General features: G+C 41.8%; 1 protein-coding gene across 6 annotated transcripts in view; it reads left to right on the top strand.

Moving 5' to 3' along the window:
* PIKFYVE (phosphoinositide kinase, FYVE-type zinc finger containing) overlaps nucleotides 1-16,667 on the top strand; it is a 63,817-nt gene extending 47,150 nt beyond the window's left edge. For all 6 annotated transcript variants that reach the window (XM_059853223.1, XM_059853221.1, XM_059853222.1 and 3 more), the window contains 16 exons: nucleotides 4-158; nucleotides 673-763; nucleotides 1,752-1,812; nucleotides 2,402-2,545; nucleotides 2,714-2,834; nucleotides 3,958-4,053; nucleotides 4,786-4,869; nucleotides 5,347-5,435; nucleotides 6,072-6,236; nucleotides 6,806-6,865; nucleotides 7,318-7,494; nucleotides 8,206-8,309; nucleotides 8,572-8,700; nucleotides 9,977-10,238; nucleotides 12,001-12,075; nucleotides 13,186-16,667. In XM_059853223.1, the coding sequence (XP_059709206.1) occupies nucleotides 4-158; nucleotides 673-763; nucleotides 1,752-1,812; nucleotides 2,402-2,545; nucleotides 2,714-2,834; nucleotides 3,958-4,053; nucleotides 4,786-4,869; nucleotides 5,347-5,435; nucleotides 6,072-6,236; nucleotides 6,806-6,865; nucleotides 7,318-7,494; nucleotides 8,206-8,309; nucleotides 8,572-8,700; nucleotides 9,977-10,238; nucleotides 12,001-12,075; nucleotides 13,186-13,301 (1,929 nt within the window). In that variant the 3' untranslated portion in view covers nucleotides 13,302-16,667. The remainder of the gene's footprint in view (nucleotides 1-3; nucleotides 159-672; nucleotides 764-1,751; nucleotides 1,813-2,401; nucleotides 2,546-2,713; nucleotides 2,835-3,957; nucleotides 4,054-4,785; nucleotides 4,870-5,346; nucleotides 5,436-6,071; nucleotides 6,237-6,805; nucleotides 6,866-7,317; nucleotides 7,495-8,205; nucleotides 8,310-8,571; nucleotides 8,701-9,976; nucleotides 10,239-12,000; nucleotides 12,076-13,185) is intronic.
* The last annotated feature ends 1,501 nt before the right edge of the window (nucleotides 16,668-18,168 follow it).

Raw genomic sequence — 18,168 nt, 5'->3', positions numbered from 1 at the left:
CAGATGGAAGAAGGAGAGTTTCGAAACTGGACTGAGAAAATCCAAGCAAGGCTGCTTTCATCATCACTGGACACGCCTCAACAGCTGCAATCTGTTTTTGAGTCTTTGATAGCTAAAAAGCAAGGACTTTGTGAGATGCTACAAGCCTGGAATAATAGGTAAGAGGACGCATGCTGGAATCATGAGCACCACTGATACAGTGTTGGTTCTGGGAGGGAAGAGGTTCAGCTGTAGTTTCTTTCACTATAGAGCAGTTACTGTATAGAGCTTCTGCTGAATGTGTTCTACTGGTTGAGGACACACAGCTGATCAGTTGGAACAGAAAATCATTTGAGGCCACATTATGAATGCATTATGTTGTAGAGCACAACTTGCATCTGGAGGAGAAATTTTCATTTGTGTAATGATGGAAGAGATGGGAAGAGAGGAGCATGAGACATGTGGATTGGGTGAAATAGTCTCAGAGCTAAAGAAAATGTGCTGTCTTTGGCCATTTGATACATCTTTGGCATGTGTTAGCAGCAATCTGAGTTTGTTATGGAGAAACTTCAATAACTTGTGTCACTCAGAGATAACACCAGTAACCTATCTTTTGATAAATTTTTCTTTCATGGTGGTGGTTTTGTGTGGGTAGTTTTTGTTTGTTTGTTTTATTTTTATATTTTGTTTAAGATTGCAGGATCTCTTCCAACAAGAGAAAGGGAGAAAACGTCCATCAGTACCACCCAGCCCTGGGAGACTGAGGCAGGGTGAGGAAAGCAAGGTATGGCTAACAGACTATAAATCTCTGAAACACTTTCTTTTCCTGGGGCAACACAATAGTCTTAAGACTGGCTTGAGTTCTCTTTAATAGTTATTAAACTAATTTTACTGTGTCTTGTAGTTTTCAATTGTAAAAGCTTAAACTGTGTGCTAGTATATGTATCTTTTCCTAAAAGATGTGAACTAAGAGCCATATTGTGGAGAGGAAGAGTAAGTATGAATAGGAGTTGATGATTTTCTGTGATGTTTGTGTAGTGTTGATGTGAACACTGCCATCAGAGAGCTGCAGTCATTGTCAAGTGTGTGCCTAGAAAGGAACTGGGCTGTCTCCTTCAACCCTAGGTTGTTGCCCATCAGGTGCATCCCTTGTGAAAACGAAAAGAAATAATATCAACAAATAACAGAGCAAATGACGCAGGAAGGACTGGTAATGGCTTTTCAGGATATAATGTGTCCTGTGGGACCTGACTGAAGGGATGGATTTTGGACTGCTGCCTCAAGAGCTCTGTCCAAGGATACACACACCAGCATACTGAACTTCCACCCTTTGGGGAGCTGGAGCTCTGAGGAAATGTCTGGGCTGCAAGGCAGGACAATATAAGCATGATACTGAGAGGTGGAACTCCCAATAGATCTGTGGTAGCAAGGTGCACTAAAAACTCCTAGAGACCCTGGATTTGCTCTGCTGCATGCACAAATGGCCCTTCCACTTAACACATTTGTTAGGTGCTAAAGCAAACCTTACCTTGATCTAGCAGGAAGTAGGTTCTTAGAGAGGGAGTGTAGCAGCATGCACAGGTAACAGCCATCATAAGCATCCTGTGAACTTGAGTTGCTGTTGCCTTGTCTTTTTGGTTTGGTAACAGATACAGTGACTTTCAGAGGCTGAGAAGTTGGGTGGGGGTTCTCAGTTGTAAGTGCTCCACACAGGAGGAAATAGAACTGTAAAGAGCTTGGCACCAACGTTGGTGTTTTGTTATTCTGCCTAGATCAGTAGCATGGATGCTTCCCCACGCAATGCTTCTCCAGCGCTGCAAAATGGAGAGAAAGGTCTGTTACTTATTTTTCATAATATGCTAATAGAAGCATGTTGTAGCCATTTTCCTGACATAATATGGGAGCATTTGTCAAATTTGATAAATTGGAGAAATACCAAATCCCCATCATGTCAGATTTGTTTTTTCTAGTGGTAAGATAGAAGTTGGCCATCTGCTTCTAATATGAAGCTGTATTACTAGTGATTAGTAAATTGGCCCACAAGAATTTTCCACTGAACTTTAAAAACTTACAGAAGCTTTCTAATTAGCTGAATAACTACATAGAATTTGGGAAATTCCCAAAGAGGCCTTTTACCTCTTCTGTGATCTGGTTAAGGGTGCTGAGATCCCTTACCTGTGGGGCATACTGGGAGTTTGTGGGAGCTGAAAGTAGTAGTTGTAAGAGTACACATTTTCTGGAGGTTACGTGCTATGCTGATGAGCTTGCCCAGTCCTTTGGTCTGTGTGGCCTTACCTGCTTTCTAAGTGAAAACTTTATGAAAGTAGGTGCTGGTTATAGCCTGGGCTGGGAGCAAACAGTATCACTTCTGACAGCCATGTAAAATTATCTCTACTGTCCTTAACTGTCCTTGTACTCTCAGAGGATCGTTTCCTGGCGACTTTATCAAGTCAGAGCTCCACAGGCTCCACCCATCTACAGCTGCCCACCTCTCCAGAGGTTGCATCAGAGCATATGACTGGTGCCAACACACTCTCTGAGCAGGACACGACAAGCAGCTCAGAAGGTATAGTTCAGTTGTGATCCTATATTTTTTCTCTTGCTTTTCTGGGCCAAGTCCACAAAATCCTTTTAGGAAATGACAACTGTTAACTCTGTGGTCTGTAGTCATCCTTCTGAATTTACAGCTTAAACTTTGATATTGTGATGCAGACCTGACATGTGTCTGTTCCAGATGTGTTTGATGGGCACTCACTGGGATCTACAGACAGCCAAGTGAAGGAGAAGTCTACTATGAAAGCTATTTTGGCTAACTTTTTGCCTGGAAACAGCTATAACCCCATTCCCTTTCCCTTGTAAGTACTGCATAATATATATAAAATGTTCAAAATCAGCAACCTTGTCAGATTGCAGGCAGAGCCATGCATGCTTCCTTTGCTCAGTGTTTAATAATTTAAGGCATTACTTGAGTTTGCCTGAGTAAGAAGGAGAACTTTGTCAAGGTAGGAAGTTTTCTGTGTTCTTTCTAGGTGATTCTAGGTTAACTACCTTTCTTATGAATGATCTGCCCTTGTGTAAAGCCAGTATTAGTTTCTTCTCCTAGCAGGCATGCCTCCTCAGAGCTCTTGTGGGAGAGGAAGGGGTGGGGAAGAGGGGAGAAAGGTGCCTTCTAACTTCATTGCTGCAGGGAGGGAGTGGAAATGCCCTTCTTTAGCAAAGACTTAACTAAAGCTACGTGCCTGCATCTTTTTTTTGCTTCCAGAGCTCTTCCAAGGGTTGGACTCAAATTGGCATTGTCTGGGTGTAGGTCAGGTTCAATGGCTACTGCATGTGCCCTCAAGTGTCCCTCTCATGTGAAGATGGGCAGGCTGGAAAGTCTTTCAGTTACTTGGTCTGCGTGCTTTGTAGTGTTTCTTGTTTGACATGAGCCTAACGTTTGGCAGCCTGAGTTTAATTTGGGAATCCCACCCCCAGTGTAGAGGCAGAGGCCTTGGGCTGATGAGGTAAAAGCTAAATGACTGACCCTCCAGATCAGTGAAAAAAAAATCAGATAAGAATCCAGGAGGCTTTGGGGAATTTTGTGATAAACTGCCTGTTTAGAAAAGAGTCCAGATTTGTCCCATAAGTTCAGTCTACAGGCTAAGCTGCTGGGTAGTCAAACCAAACTCAGACAGGTTTTGGTGCCATTAGAAACAGTGGCTGCTAAACAGAAATAGACTCTTATTCTAACCTAAAGCTGGGCTTCTGATCCAAGCAGCTTGCTTGAAATGCTGGTTTCCCTAACACTCTACCATTTAGAATTAACCACATAGTTATAAATGTCTCGGCTGGGAGAAGCTGATCTGGGGAGCTTTGGTTCTATGCTGAGACTTGCAGCTTGTGCCTGGGAGTGCAGTGATGATATCTGGGCTTTGACCAAAACTTCTATTCTTTACACAAATTTTTATGATCTACTAACAGTCTGTTGTTTTCATTTAGTGACCCAGATAAGCACTACTTAATGTATGAGCATGAACGTGTACCCATTGCAGTCTGTGAGAAAGAACCAAGCTCCATCATAGCCTTTGCTCTCAGGTACTGGTGTGATTTGGCTTTTCATCTGACATACTTTGTACTTTTGCAGCTTTTGTGTTTGAGGAGTATTTAAATTTTGATGATAGGGAACAAGCATGACAGAATTTCAATAGTAAGCCATGATAGTGGTTTTGCCAGACATGGGATTCTTTCCTCTTACTGCTGAGATAATTAAAGTTCAGCTGAATTTTGGACTTTTTTAGTGGAACTCTAGTTTGTAAAAATGTCTTAGTTGTGTGGTGCTTCTTTTGATGAGATATCTATCACTAGAGAAAGAAGTGCAACTAAGGTTTGTTCAGCCTCTCCAGCTGAAGGAAGTGCAACTGAGCTGCAGAACAGCTATTAGTATTGATATTGCAGTCTGTTTCTTACCTACCTTTGGTCATAGCAGCTCTTGTTACTGCTCAGCTCTTCTTACCAGCTGCTTCAATAAACCTTGGGGTTTGCATGTCACAAGGCAGCAGATTTTTGAAGAAGTGCATTCTTAAACTGTGGGAGGGCGAAAAATAAAGGGATATTTTTCCTGCAGTATTGCTTAAAGCAGCTTCTGTTCTAAGAAAAAAATGTTCTAATAATAAGAAAAAATAAAGCAGAGGTTTTTCTACTGTGGTGTTTTGTTTCCTGTGGTTGTCTCTGAACTGAATCTTTGGGCTGGTATTGCAGAGTTTCCAAGAGAACTCTTAATTATTTTGGGTATTTCCCTTTCCCTTTCTTTTCTTCTTTCTCTATCAGTTGCAAGGAGTACAGAAATGCCCTGGATGAGTTGTCCAAAGCATCTCTGAAGAGCAGTTCTGAAGAAGGACTACAACCAAACAGGTTACATGCAGGAACTACAGTACATAGAGTGAAGACGTAGTGATGGTAGTGAATAAACCAAAACTAGGATGAGGAAAAACCCTCAAAATATGCCCCTCTTAGGGTGTCTGTTTTCTGATGGAATCTGACTCATTCCATGTAACCAACACATACTTCAGTATGTGAGTTTCCATTTCACATTATGGACCACCCTGGCTCCATCACCTAATCTCTTGGCTGCGTGCATAGTAGGAATACTGGGCCTGCTTACCTTTGCTGTGGTCATGGATGGAAATTTGCTATGGACCTTGAGAGATATTTTTTAGGAAGATGGAGGACGACAACTTTGGAGAGTCCCACACTGTTACACCTTTAAATGGTGTCTTTTTCCTTTAGTGTTTGGGCAGGGGAGAGAAAGAAATGTCTAGGCATAAAGCAGTAGTGTCTTTGGTGGCAGCATTTGTTGGTTCATCACTTCTTTGTTCTTTCTCCTTTCAGCATGTCAGACAGCAAACCCAAGAGCAGCAGCCCTGTCCGCCTGCCCGAGGCTAACACGTGTCCCCTTCGCAATGCAGAGCCAGAGCAGCGTAAGTCCATTTTGCCAAAATCATCCATGGTGTGGTGCTAATCTCAGCTCAGACTTGAGTCCATTTAACCTGGATTCTAGTTCATGTGGGGAACAAAAAGCAGCATTCTGAGTTGAAATTGTGACTAGTCTTAGTGTTGACTTAATGTAACACATGAGAGGAATGGGAGTGTGTGGGCTTTTTAGTTTTATGAAGCTCTTATGACATCATTAGTTCTTATGAGAACTATTATGAGCTCAAACTGTCATTCCCTGATTTAATGTTACTGTGTAGTGAACCTAGGATTGTTCTTGAATCCAGCCTGTTCAGTGGGATGTAATGCCCTTCTTTGGCATTGCCTTCTTTAAAGAGATACTGTTAAAATATCTTGAAATGGAGACATGAAGTTATTACTGTATTAAAGGCACTTATTCTTGGTCTGTGTTTTCAAATGTCTCTGCACCCTAGGGTGCTACTCAGAACACTAATCATCCACCCTCATGGACCTTAGTTGCCTGAAGTTGCAAATGAGTTATAGTTTAATGGCATCATTGCCTCACATAGAACAATGAATGTGGAATGTTCATAGGAGCCATGCTGTTATTAAACTGCCTGTGGAAATGCCAACACCATCTTTTCTATTCCTTTTCACTGTAGCAAAGAAACCATCTGGTGTGTTGTCTTTCTTCCGTGGCACGGGAGGGAAGAGCCCAGACCTGTCTTCGCAGAAGAAAGAGACCTTACGTGGTGCTGACAGTGCTTACTACCAGGTTGGACAGATGGGAAAAGAGGGAGCAGAAAACCAAGGAGCAGAGGCACAAGGTACATGACTGAAGGGTTCATCTTCTCTCTTGGGTTGGTACTTTCCCAAACCTCATTCATCCATGTAAGGCACCAGATGCACTCCTGCTTTTACTTTTTCAGTAGTCCAAGGTTACTCAGCATGTGCTGAAAATGAATCATTTGAACATCAAATATGTTTTTTTTCCTAAGTTCATTGCCCTTCTTTGTGATAAGGCAAACAGGATCTTTCAAATCCAAGCTATAGGGACATGGAGTAGTCTGGTCATGAATGCCTTTGGATTGAGTTGTCTCTAGTTAAGCAGCCCTGTCTTTCTCACTTGCTGTTTAGTTCTCATTGTTTATCTCATGGAAAATGAATGAAGAGAGAGGCTGGATTTGTGTCCATAAACAGCAGTGCCCTTATAGCATATGTATTATATTATACAATTATAGCTATATTTTTAATTCCCTGTGTATAGTTCCCTCTGTAGTCTTGGAAAAAAAAAGCAAATATTTTTCTTGTAAAGTGAGTTTACAAGTAGTACCTAATGTGGCTTTCTCAGTAATGATAGTGAACAGCCCTGACCAAATGCCCTTTATGCCTACAGATGATGGAGATGGAGGCGATGGACAGAAGAAACAGGTGGTGAATCCCCATGTGGAACTCCGTGAGTAGTTGTAAATAACAGCTTAGTCTTAGCTGGCAAACTCATTTCTTCATGCACCTGCAGTAGAAGTCTTGAAGTTAATAGTTGTTTTTTCTTGATAATTTTCTTGGTATTCTTGGTATCATGAAGGAAAAGCAAATCAAGAAAAGAGCAGTGCAATTTTTACTTACTGCAACCAATCTCTTTTGCCAAACTACTCCATAAACTTTTTTTTAATTGTTCTTTTGTCCGAACACTTCCCCATGACATATATTATGAGCTTATCTAGAGGGAATTGGCTTTCCTGTTAATTTTCCATTTAAATCCCATTGGTTGAAACTTCTGAATTACAATAAGCATGAGAGAGATGTTTAGCACAATCATTCTCCTCTAGACACGAGTAGAATCTCAGTGTTGTCTCGGGCAGTCAGTGCATGTTGCATGCTGTTATTGAGGGAAACCATTTTCTGCAGAGTTCTCGGATGCGAATGCCAAGTTCTACTGCCGGATTTATTACGCTGGGGAGTTTCACCGCATGCGTGAAGTGATCCTGGGGAGCAGTGAAGAGGATTTCATCCGATCCCTCTCTCACTCCATGCCCTGGCAGGCACGAGGTGGCAAATCTGGAGCTGCGTTCTATGTGACTGAGGGTAAAGCAGCTTCTTCCCTCCTTGTAATTAGGGGTATTACTTCTGTATGGTGGTGGTTAGTGTGTCATTTAATCCCTGATAACCTCTGTCCAGACGGTTGCTGATTGTTAAGTGGTCACTGAGAAGGGAAAATAAGTTGGGTTGTTCTGGGGTCTTCAATATCAAATTGTTTGTCTCTTTGTATGTGCAGGAAAACAAAAAAAATGTTCTGTTTTTTAGCAGTAGCAGCTAGGAAGGCCAGTTGAAGAAGGGTTGTACTCTCAGGCAGGCTTCAGAAAACAAATACTTGAGCAGAATTCAAGGAAAACTTGTTGTTAAAGACACAGTGTTTCTTGTAATCTCATGTGTTAATCTAATTTTTTTTTTTTTAGAACTTTGGCCGTTTCTAGGCTGCTATGTAAAACAAGTATTGAATAGATTGGTCTGTAGGCTGTTTCTGTTGGCTGTAGGAAGCCCGTATAGCTGAAGTAGATCTAGTGTAGTCAGTCTCTTCTCCATGTTTTACTGGAAGGTAGAAATCCAGGGAGGCTGAAATTCAGAATATGTGAAGTAAAAAGAATCTAGAAATGAGCTTCTGAGGGTAAGGATTTAAGAGAATTGTACTGCTTTAATGTTTTGGACCATTTCAGTGATGTGACAGTCCTAAAATAATTGTAAATATACATCACTTATTGTATGTAACCCTGTTGCCTCTGTCTGATGTTAAAACAGATGATAGATTCATCTTGAAGCAAATGCCTCGTCTGGAAGTCCAGTCATTCCTTGACTTTGCTCCACACTACTTCACTTACATCACTAATGCAGTTCAACAGAAGGTATTAAAAAAAGTGCTTTTTATTTTAGGCAGTGTTCTGTATTTTAAAGAGTAGTAGAAGTTTCTATTAACCTTTTTCATTTAAACAAAAGAAAATTTTGGAGGGTGTGAGTTACATTAATAATGGGTTTTTGAGATGTAAAGTGGAAATTATGCTTGGACTTCTGAGCTGTAATACACAGTCAGACAGAACAGTCGTGCTTCTGGTATGGGATAGCTGATTGTCTCTACACAGATCTTAACCCATGTCTTGTTCTCATTAGAAGCCCACAGCACTGGCTAAAATCCTTGGGGTGTATCGAATTGGTTACAAGAACTCTCAAAACAACACTGAAAAGAAGTTGGATCTGCTTGTCATGGAAAACCTTTTCTATGGCAGGAAAATGGCTCAGGTAGGAGCAAAGTGTTCTTTTCCTTGCTGTGCAGTTGTGACTGGGAGAAAGAGCAGGGTCATTTGTAGCCATCTAGGTGACTTTTAACTTTGCATGTGCTGTTGACCTCTCTCACTGCTCAAAGGTGACAGTTTGTGCCTCTTCCTTGTTGTGTGATCCTCAGGAGCTTGATGCTTATATTGGCTAGTTCAGATAGCTGTTGTGCAGGGTTCAGTCTTCACAAGTCTTGTTTGTCCCTGTATCTCTGGTGTCTGAGAGAAAGCATTACTAACCTGGTTATGAAAATGTAAAATCTTTTTACAAAACTTTCAGAGGAGCTGTCTGGGATTACAGACTAATTTGTTTATAATGAGAGCCTCACTCAGAGAGAGTTACCCTGTAGTAGGGGGAGTTAATTATTTTTTCAACCCACTGTTCTTTCTTGGAACCACTTCAGGTGTGGGACAGTCTTGCTCTTAGTCAAGGAAAAGTCATCTTTATCTGGCACTGGAATGAAGATATTAAAATTACTAGGGGGAAATTCTCTTTAAATAGAGATTTGAAGCTGAAAAGGAAGTTCAAACAAACATCACTTTTAAACGTAGATAGTATCAGTTCTTTCTGCTTTACCTATCAATTCCTGGTCTCAAACAAGGAATGTTTGTGGGAGGAAGTGGATGGAGGGAATTCTAGATGAATGTAAAGGATGTTGTGGATTTTCTTTCTGCTTGTCTGTTGTTTAAATCATGAGGAGGGCTCAGGCTCTACAAAGAGAGACCAAACAGACTATGGACTCTATTCCATGCAAGTTGGTGAAATCTTGACTGGACAGAATTTGAACAACCTTCTCTAACAGAGAGAAGTAGGACTTTGGACTGGAGAACTCCAGAGATAATTTGCAGCCTCATGATGAGTCTGTCTTTGGCCTTGCCGGTGTTAACTGGTGCTTCATACACCACTCACCTCCCTCTTCAGTGGCTTTGCTTTTGTCAGCAATTAATTCTGTAGAAACTGGCTGGAAAACTGAGCTTACCTAAACAATTTAAAAAGTAGAGGCACCCTTTTCCTCTCAATTTAGACTAAATATTAGTGAAACAACTTACCTAAAACTTGTGAATTGAGGTGGCAGGGCTTCACGCAGGCTTACATGCTATTCTCTACAAAATATTTTTTGTTAATTGTCTTCCTCCTAAAGAGGAAGAAAGAGTTGCCCAGCTGTGCTGCCTTCTCAAGTGCTTGGTACTGAAGTCTTTAACCCAGGAAAATGAAACAAAGTAGTGCTGTTCTCCATTTGCAGGTGTTTGACCTGAAGGGCTCTCTCCGGAATAGAAATGTTAAAACAGAGACAGGCAAGGAAACCTGTGATGTGGTCCTGCTGGATGAAAACCTTCTGAAGATGGTTCGAGACAATCCTTTGTACATCCGTTCCCATTGCAAAGCTGTGCTGAAAGCCTCCATCCACAGTGATTCCCAGTTCCTCTCCAGCCATCTCATCATCGACTATTCCCTGCTGGTGGGGCGTGATGATACCAACAACGAGCTGGTCGTTGGGATCATCGGTACGTTGGCTTTTGTATTTTCTTGCTCTCAGATGATGAAATGGTTTTCTTCTGGTTTAGATGTTCATAGTGCTCCCACCAGAGAGATATGTTGTCTTCTCCCTGGTGGAATACCACCCTCACCTCTTACAGGTATTCAAAGTGGAGGCAGGAAGTCTTCTCTCCAGGTCTCTCATAGGCTCAGATTAGCATTTGCATTGCTTAGAGTATATGCAGGAGGCCTCAAAGGTAGTTTAATCTACACTTTGACTCCATTTGAGTTATTTGTATGCTTTTATGTGTTTAATCTGTAAACTTTAGTTTAGTCATGTTTACATAGGCTTTTCAATCTTGTGTGGAGGGGCTCTAAGGACAAACAGTATTGGTAGGGTTGGAAGAAAGAAGTTAAACATGATGGGATCTCATAAAATCATACAGTCTGACCTTCATAATGTGGGTGGCAATGCAGTAATTACCTTGCTGCATCCTCTGACTTGTGACTGGAAAGTAGAGACAGAAAAAGAGATGGTTTAGACAGACAAACTTCTGTAGTATAAAAGACTTAGAGATGAGGCAATTTTGCAGGATATGGAATTGACTTAGGGAAATGGTCTTGAAACCCAGCTCAGAAATGCTTCCAGATGAGATCTCAGGACAGGAGGTCTCTATTACACTTATTCTGATAAAGCTCAAAAGCCATTTCAATAACATTCTAGTTGAGCATTAAAGTCCCAGCTACAAAGAAATCTCTTGTTTGTTGCAAGTTGTTATTACTTTCTAGGTTTGTAGACTCTTGAATATTGGAATAAACAGGATGGGACTACACTGACCATGTGCTTCTCCTGTATGTGTGGCTTTTTGTTGCCTTATGTCAAGTCTTATATTTTATATGATATTTAAAGCTACCAGTTCCTTTAGCGTTTAACACAAATATGTGAAAGAACTTGGTGAACACAAATATTATCAAGAAGAGAGGACATGTCTGCTGTATCAGGCTATCAGAATGTTCTTTAGATGATACCCTGAGAACTTATAAAGTACTCAAGCTAAATTTGTGTTGGACTGGAACTAAGAAATCTTAGCTTGATCTGTGTTTCAGTCTGAGGTCAGTATCTCTACCTATTTTAGATCCCTATGTGATACAGGAAACAAGTAAGTGAGGTCTCTGAAAACTGATCTGACTGCAGCTTTAGCTTTGCAGGCCCAGATGTTCACATGCTTGTATTGACTGAGCATGCCTTCTCTGGAAGGGGCTTGGAAACAATTCAGAAGTTGTCTTCTTGCTGCCCCCTCTGCCAGTCAGGGTCACTGGTGATGCTTCCAGTCCTCCCTATCATAATGTGGCAATTCATTCCATTCTGCTATCAAACCTGCAGGTGGCTGCAGTGATGACAAATACTGGTTTAAATGGAGAGATGTCCAATCCTCAGTGCTTCTAGTGGGGCTTCTGGAATGAGGGTGAATGAAGTGACCCTTGTAAATGAGCCCTTGACACTCTAACATGGATAAAGACAGATGTGCTTGGGCAGCCTGTTCTTGTGGACACAGGAAGAGTTGATTGTGATCTTGCTGGACTTTTGAAAGACTGTATTCACCCTACCCAAACATAATCAATACTAGAGAAAATGAGGCAACTGGTAGGGAAAACACTGAAGCTCTGACTATAAAGCACTGCTGCTTTCCTGCCCTTTTTGGGGGGAAATAGATACATTTTTAAGCAGTGTTACTTGGATTAAAACAAATAAAACATATTTGTATGTGGATTTTTTTTTTATTGTAACAGACTATATTCGTACTTTTACCTGGGACAAAAAGCTTGAAATGGTGGTAAAGTCAACTGGCATCCTGGGAGGACAAGGTAAGTCCAGACTGAAAGCAAAGATTGTGATCATGTTTCGTTGTTACATGGAAGCTTTCTGCAACACTGCTGATAAAGTCACAACTTCCCCACCATGCAAATTTGTGACAGATTAGGTTGTTGAGAACAGAGGAAGGAATAATAGAATACCAGGTTGGAAGGGACCTCAAGTGTTATCTGATCCAACCTTTCTTGGCAAAAGCACAGTCTAGACAAGATGGCTCAGCACCCTGTGCAACAGAATCTTAAACCCCCTCTGTTGGGGAATCCATCCTTTCACTGGCAAGACTGTTCCAGTGGCTGGTTGTTCTCATTGAGAAAAATGTTCCCCTTGTGTATAACTGGAATCTGCCCAGGAATAACATAAATCCATTACCCCTCATCTTTTCCATGTGGCTCCTTGTAAAATGAGTCTCCATCTTCTTTTTAGCCACCCTATAAATACTGGAACGTGGTGATGTGGTCTCCTCTAAGTAGCCTTTTTCCAAGGCTGAACAAACCCAGTTTGCTCAGCATTTCCCCATATGGCAGGCTTCCCAGTCCTTGGATCATCTCTGTGACCCTTCTCTGGACCCTCTTCAGCCTGTCCACATCTTTCCCCCCACCACCCCCCCCCCCCCTTTTTTTTTTTTTTTTTTTTTTTTTTAATATGCCAGGGACCAACACTGAGTCCAGTATTCCAGGTGTGGGGCCTGGGAGTAGCACCTTCCGGCAGGTGGAAGATAATGCTGAGATACTGGTGGAATAATGACTTCTGTCCTTCAGTCTCTCTGCTGGTGATGTCCTTGTTGATGCAGCCCAGTGTCATTCCTGCTGGCTTTCTTTGCCACAGCAGCAGCAGCACTGTTCACTGCCACTGAGCTGCTTGTCCACCAGGATCCTCAGGTCCCTTTCACAGAGCTGCTCCCCAGGGAGATCCCAGCCTGTGCTGTGCTCCTGCATTGTGTTTTCCCAGGTGCAAAACCTTATGCTTGTTTGTTGTTGAACTTGATAAGGTTCTATCTTGTGGCCTTTGAGTTAATGGTGTCTGCTGGTGTAATCTCATGTGGCATCTGTCTGTTCTGCAGTATCTTCAGCCCATTTCTAACTGCTCTTGACTCTTCACATTAGGTAAGATGCCCACTGTGGTCTCTCCAGAACTGTACCGGACCAGGTTTTGTGAAGCTATGGACAAGTATTTCCTGATGGTGCCAGACCATTGGACAGGACTGGGCCTGAATTGCTGAGCTAAAGCCCATATTGGGAAAGCACAAGAGGACAATGACATTCTAGGCCACTCTCTTCCAGTGGTCTGTCCAGCAGCAAGAGGATTGCAGCTCCATGTCTACACTGACCACGTGTGTCATGTCGCAGAGTGTGAAATCTGCTTGCACTTTAATCCCCTCTTGGAGGATAATAAGCAAACCTGCCTCAGTAAGGATCTAACCTGTAAGGTACCACTGAACAGCACTGATAAGTGACATCCCTGCTGTCAGTAAGGAAGGTGATGCTAACTCCTTCTAAGTACTGGACTGAGATTCTATCCAGATCCTGTTGGTGAAGAAGGACATGATCTCTGCAAGTCTTGCACTGCCAAAATGGTGTTGAATACGTGCAGCTCATGTTTCTGTAGTGGATACTTGGTACTGAAAATGTGAAATAAACTCCCCAAATGTGGATGGGGGAGAGAAGAATGAAGTTAATTCATGAGTTCTGCTATTGTTGCAGAGGTCTGTAATTGACCTCTTTAGGATCCATTAATAACTTGTGCTGTTTATGCTCCATAGTTTTAATTCTTACTGGGTTCTGTAAACAGTATTTTTTTTAAGGCAGCTCCACATCTATAATGCCCTAGGACTCCATCTTTTAAGTTATGTTGCTGTAGTACAGCTCTGGTTCATCTGTCATTATCACATTGTAGCTGAATCCCATAAAAATGGGTTGTCAGTCATCAGTATACTGCAAAACTCAAAGCATATCCCTTCCCTCCTGAACAGTACTTTGATCTGAATGTTGCTCAAATTCCTGGAAACAGGTAACTAACATACCCTTTAATTTAACAAGACTTGATTGATTATAGTTATGAAGCACATTAACCCTTTCCTTAGTAAAGGTATTAAGTTGCTAGACAAAGTGCATACTGCAACTTTCTTCTTAATGCAACTATCATTCCTGGCAGATCACTTCAAATCCATTTCAGTTTCCCTTTACTTTCAAGCAATGCAATTACCTCATGGTGAAATTTTGCCAAGAGAATGTTTCTCCTGCATTCATGACATGATTTTTTTTGGTCACGGAGATGAATGTAGTTGTTGTTTTCTGTAAAAAGGAAAACCTGAACTAACAGGTATCTTGTATGATGCATAAGATGTACAGAGATCTGTGAGTCTCTATATTAATACAATAAGCATTTCTTTCCATTTAAAAAAACTTTGCTCATTTTTGTAGGTGGTGAGTTTACTTTTTCATTTCATTATAATACAGGCCAGTAAATAAGAGGAGTTTTAATGCGTTTGAAAGGCAAGAATACTGTCCTTTGACTTCCAGTCTCTGATGGAAAAATATCAAATGAACATGGAATCTGGGACAGGATAGCTCTTAGTGATCACTTGCTCATACTAACCAGTTGCCTCATAATGCCCTCATCACTGTAACTATGGATTGAAACGTGCATTTTGTTCAGTTCTCCTGTCTTCAGTATTTCTTTCTGCAGCAGTTGGTGGTGGCTGTTTAGGAGTGACCAGCAGTAGGCAGCACTGAGAAAGGAAAAGGCCAGGAGTGAGAATTGTGCTATTTGCTCCAAAACCAACCAGTGCAGCTCTTGTCTGAGCTGCCAGGAGGCAACAGTCATTGGTGTTGGAAGGAGCCTTCCCCACCCTATTGCAACACTGTACTAGAGGATGAGCAAAGATGCTGGCCTTGAAGCAGCAGAAAAGAAAGTGTACTGATTTCCTCAGTACAATGTGAGAATCGTTTCTGGGGGTGCAGTGTTGAAGGCTGCAGTGGTGTGTGCTGTGGAAAGAGGACACAGTACTCCTTGCTTCAGTCCAACACAGTGCATCAGGTACAGCTGATCACCTCTGGGGTGCATCTTGCCTCTTTTGTTGAAATGTTCTCCCAGTTTACCTGACTGTGTGTGGCCTTGTCTAATGAGGTCAACCAGTCCATCAGCTCAGTGCTGCTCCCACTTCTGTGGCCTCTACCTACTGTCTTGGTTCATCAGTGTGAAAGAACCTGCCATGCAGCCTATGTTCCAGTCTCAGTTGAAGTTTACATGTGTTCTCCTCCTTCCTTTCTTAAAGTTTACAGGCAAAACTTGACTGTCCTGGCCAGCTAAGGTGACTCAACACCAGCTAGTTATGTTGTCTTCCACCTTTGTCAGTATGTGGATTGGTGGATGGAGCACAAGTGTGGGCATGGCACTGCACTAGGCTGATGTGGTGTGCTAGCCCAGTCTGTCACCAGTAACCCTCACCCTTATCCTGGGATGTGTGGCTGCTCTGTGCTGCTTGTGTGCCAGAGTCCTGAGCAGATGGCTGTAAGCAGCTTCATCTGACAGTAGCTGGTACTCCTGAGTGTGACAGCACGAGGCTCTCAGCACTGCAGAAGGGACAGAGAGAATCTTCCACTGTTCTGCAGCCTGTGAGCAGAGCCAGACACATGTGAATGGTCATGGCCCAACTTCTTGGGCTGAAGTTACAGCAGTTGGGGGGATTTGTAGGAATGATCTTGAGCTGGTATCATCAGTTAATTTTTGGCCAGGATATGGCTGATAGACTGATTAGACTGGAGTACAGAGTAAACTACTGGTCATGAGTATCACAGTAGCTGCAGTATCAGCTGGAGTTGGGTCATCTTGGATGTCCTGTGATACAAAGCTGTAAGCATTTCTAGTCCAAATCCCAGCAGCTGAATAGGTCTCCTCAAATGTTCCATTTTCAGTATGATAGTTGTCCTGACATTTCAATTACTACCAAGCTTAATTTTCTCAGAAGGAGAGCAATACTTAGTGCAGAACAAATCTTTGAGAGCTGCTTGGGAGGCTGTGTTCAGTCTGTGTCCCTGTAGAATTCCTAAGGATGAACCCTTTGGTCAGAACTTACTTCTTTGTTTATAACACAGGTTTAGCATAAGTGTAAGTAAATCCCAGCTGCAAATATGAAGACTGAATTTCTTCAGAGCTACACGGACTCTTCTGTTGTTTTGATCTGAGGCCTTGGGACAAATGTCTAAATCTTGTTCAAGTCAGAAGCAATGACTGAGTCAGCATGTGGACAGCAGAATGCCTTCTAGCAGCCCAGGGATGCATTCTGTCCCCAAAAAGCACATGAGGGACTCTTGCTGGTAGAGCAGTTCTAGTGGGCTTAGGGGAGGTACCTGTGGAGTCTCCTCTGTGAGAATGACCAAAACCAAATGGATTGCTCACTAGCTGGTGGCCAGACTAGTCATTCTTCAAAGCACTTAATGTACTATAATGTATGCATTTCTATTCTAACTTGGTTCAGCTGTATTTTATAAAATTGATGTACTAAACTATTTGAGAATATTTGCCTTGACTACTTGGAGAATCAAAATGTCGTGTATATAGATCCAAATAAAGTGACTAAAGTATACTTGAGTCTGTTCCATGTGTGGAGCAGTTAGGTCTCATTGCACCCCATTTCCCTGATCAGAGGCAAGGCCACTGCTCACTGTGCAGGGATTGCTGTGCTGCAGACTGCCAGCTTTGTGTGCAGTGTAAGATGCCTCTCCTGTCTCTGTCCCTCACAGCTTGTCTCCTCTGATGGAGCAACACCTCTGGGCAGCTCCCCAGGGCAGTGGCAGTAGAATGTGCAAATAACCTTTTACACAGGTCTGTCTTCTCTGCAGGTGCTGGTCACCACAGGGCTGTGTGAGACAGGGTTCCAGTTTTGTCCAGCAGGTGGTGGTGTGCCTTTGCCTAGTTCTGCCACCATGTAGAACACATTCCGGGTATTTCCATAATATTTTTTTAAGTGGACTAGATAAAGAAAAAATCCAAGAAGATCTGAAAAGAAATGTATTCTCTTGATTGTTTCACATTAACCTGGTATATATTAACCTCTTTGCTAAGGCTTAAAATAATTTGTGATTAGTTCTGGGAAGTGGACTTGTTCATTCCTAGAGTATAAAAGCCTATCTAAAACTTGAGGATTTTACCTGTATTATGTGCAATCACCATTATTTTTGCCAGGTGATTGAGTTCTTTCATCTGCTGCAGTATGAAACTGCATCAGAACCTGTCTCCCCATGAGGGTATGAGCAAGGAAAAGACAGGATATTCAATTCAGAGGCAGTGCTGCCTTCTCTGGGTGTAAAGATGAGTGATGGGACTTGAGGAGCTTCTGGCATGAAGTTGAGAAGCACAAATGCAGCCTGAGTTCAAGAAATAATGATCTGGTGACCAAAGGTAGGATAATAAAGTAAGTGAACACAATTACCAAAGAGAGCACTGAATTACAGTAGAAAAGACAGGATGGGAATATAGTGACTTTGCTCTATTGCTTACATAGGATATTTTTCTAATATAGCTTTAGCAAACATCAGACACCTTGGGTATGAAAAAATGAAGTATCCTGGGTATGTTACTGGACTAGCTGAGATCTTGTGTCATACCTAAAATAAACTACCTGCCAGGTGAGTTACACATCTACAACAGCACAGCTGGGATTGCTTAATGTACACGTATGCACGTAATAAGAGAAAGAAAATGTTTTCTTTTTCTAATAGGATTATAAATATTATTTAAAATACATATTATAGGGAGAAAACTATTTTCTGGAAACAACTCAGGTCAGCTATATGAATTTCTAGTTGATCTGTAATTCTGACTGAATTGTATTCTTGTTAATGTGTCAGTTAAGGTAGAAAAAGAATAAGGGAACTTTATGTGACTCCATAGCAGCCTAGAACATGCAGAAATTATATCTTCTTCATGTTAATTTGAACTGCTTTATGGAAAAACAATATTCTGCTTTTTGTCTATTAAGCCCTAAAAAACAGGCTGTATTTTCCATGTCAGCTCAGTTGTACAGTAAGAATTAACCAGAACTAATGTGTTTTCACAACAACCCAACCCCTACTTAATTCAGCTCT

The sequence above is a fragment of the Haemorhous mexicanus genome, chromosome 8 (genome assembly GCF_027477595.1).
Source record: "Haemorhous mexicanus isolate bHaeMex1 chromosome 8, bHaeMex1.pri, whole genome shotgun sequence".
NCBI lineage: Eukaryota > Metazoa > Chordata > Aves > Passeriformes > Fringillidae > Haemorhous > Haemorhous mexicanus.
The sequence above is the reverse complement of the archived record's forward strand: the minus strand, read 5'-3'. Positions and strand labels throughout refer to the sequence as shown.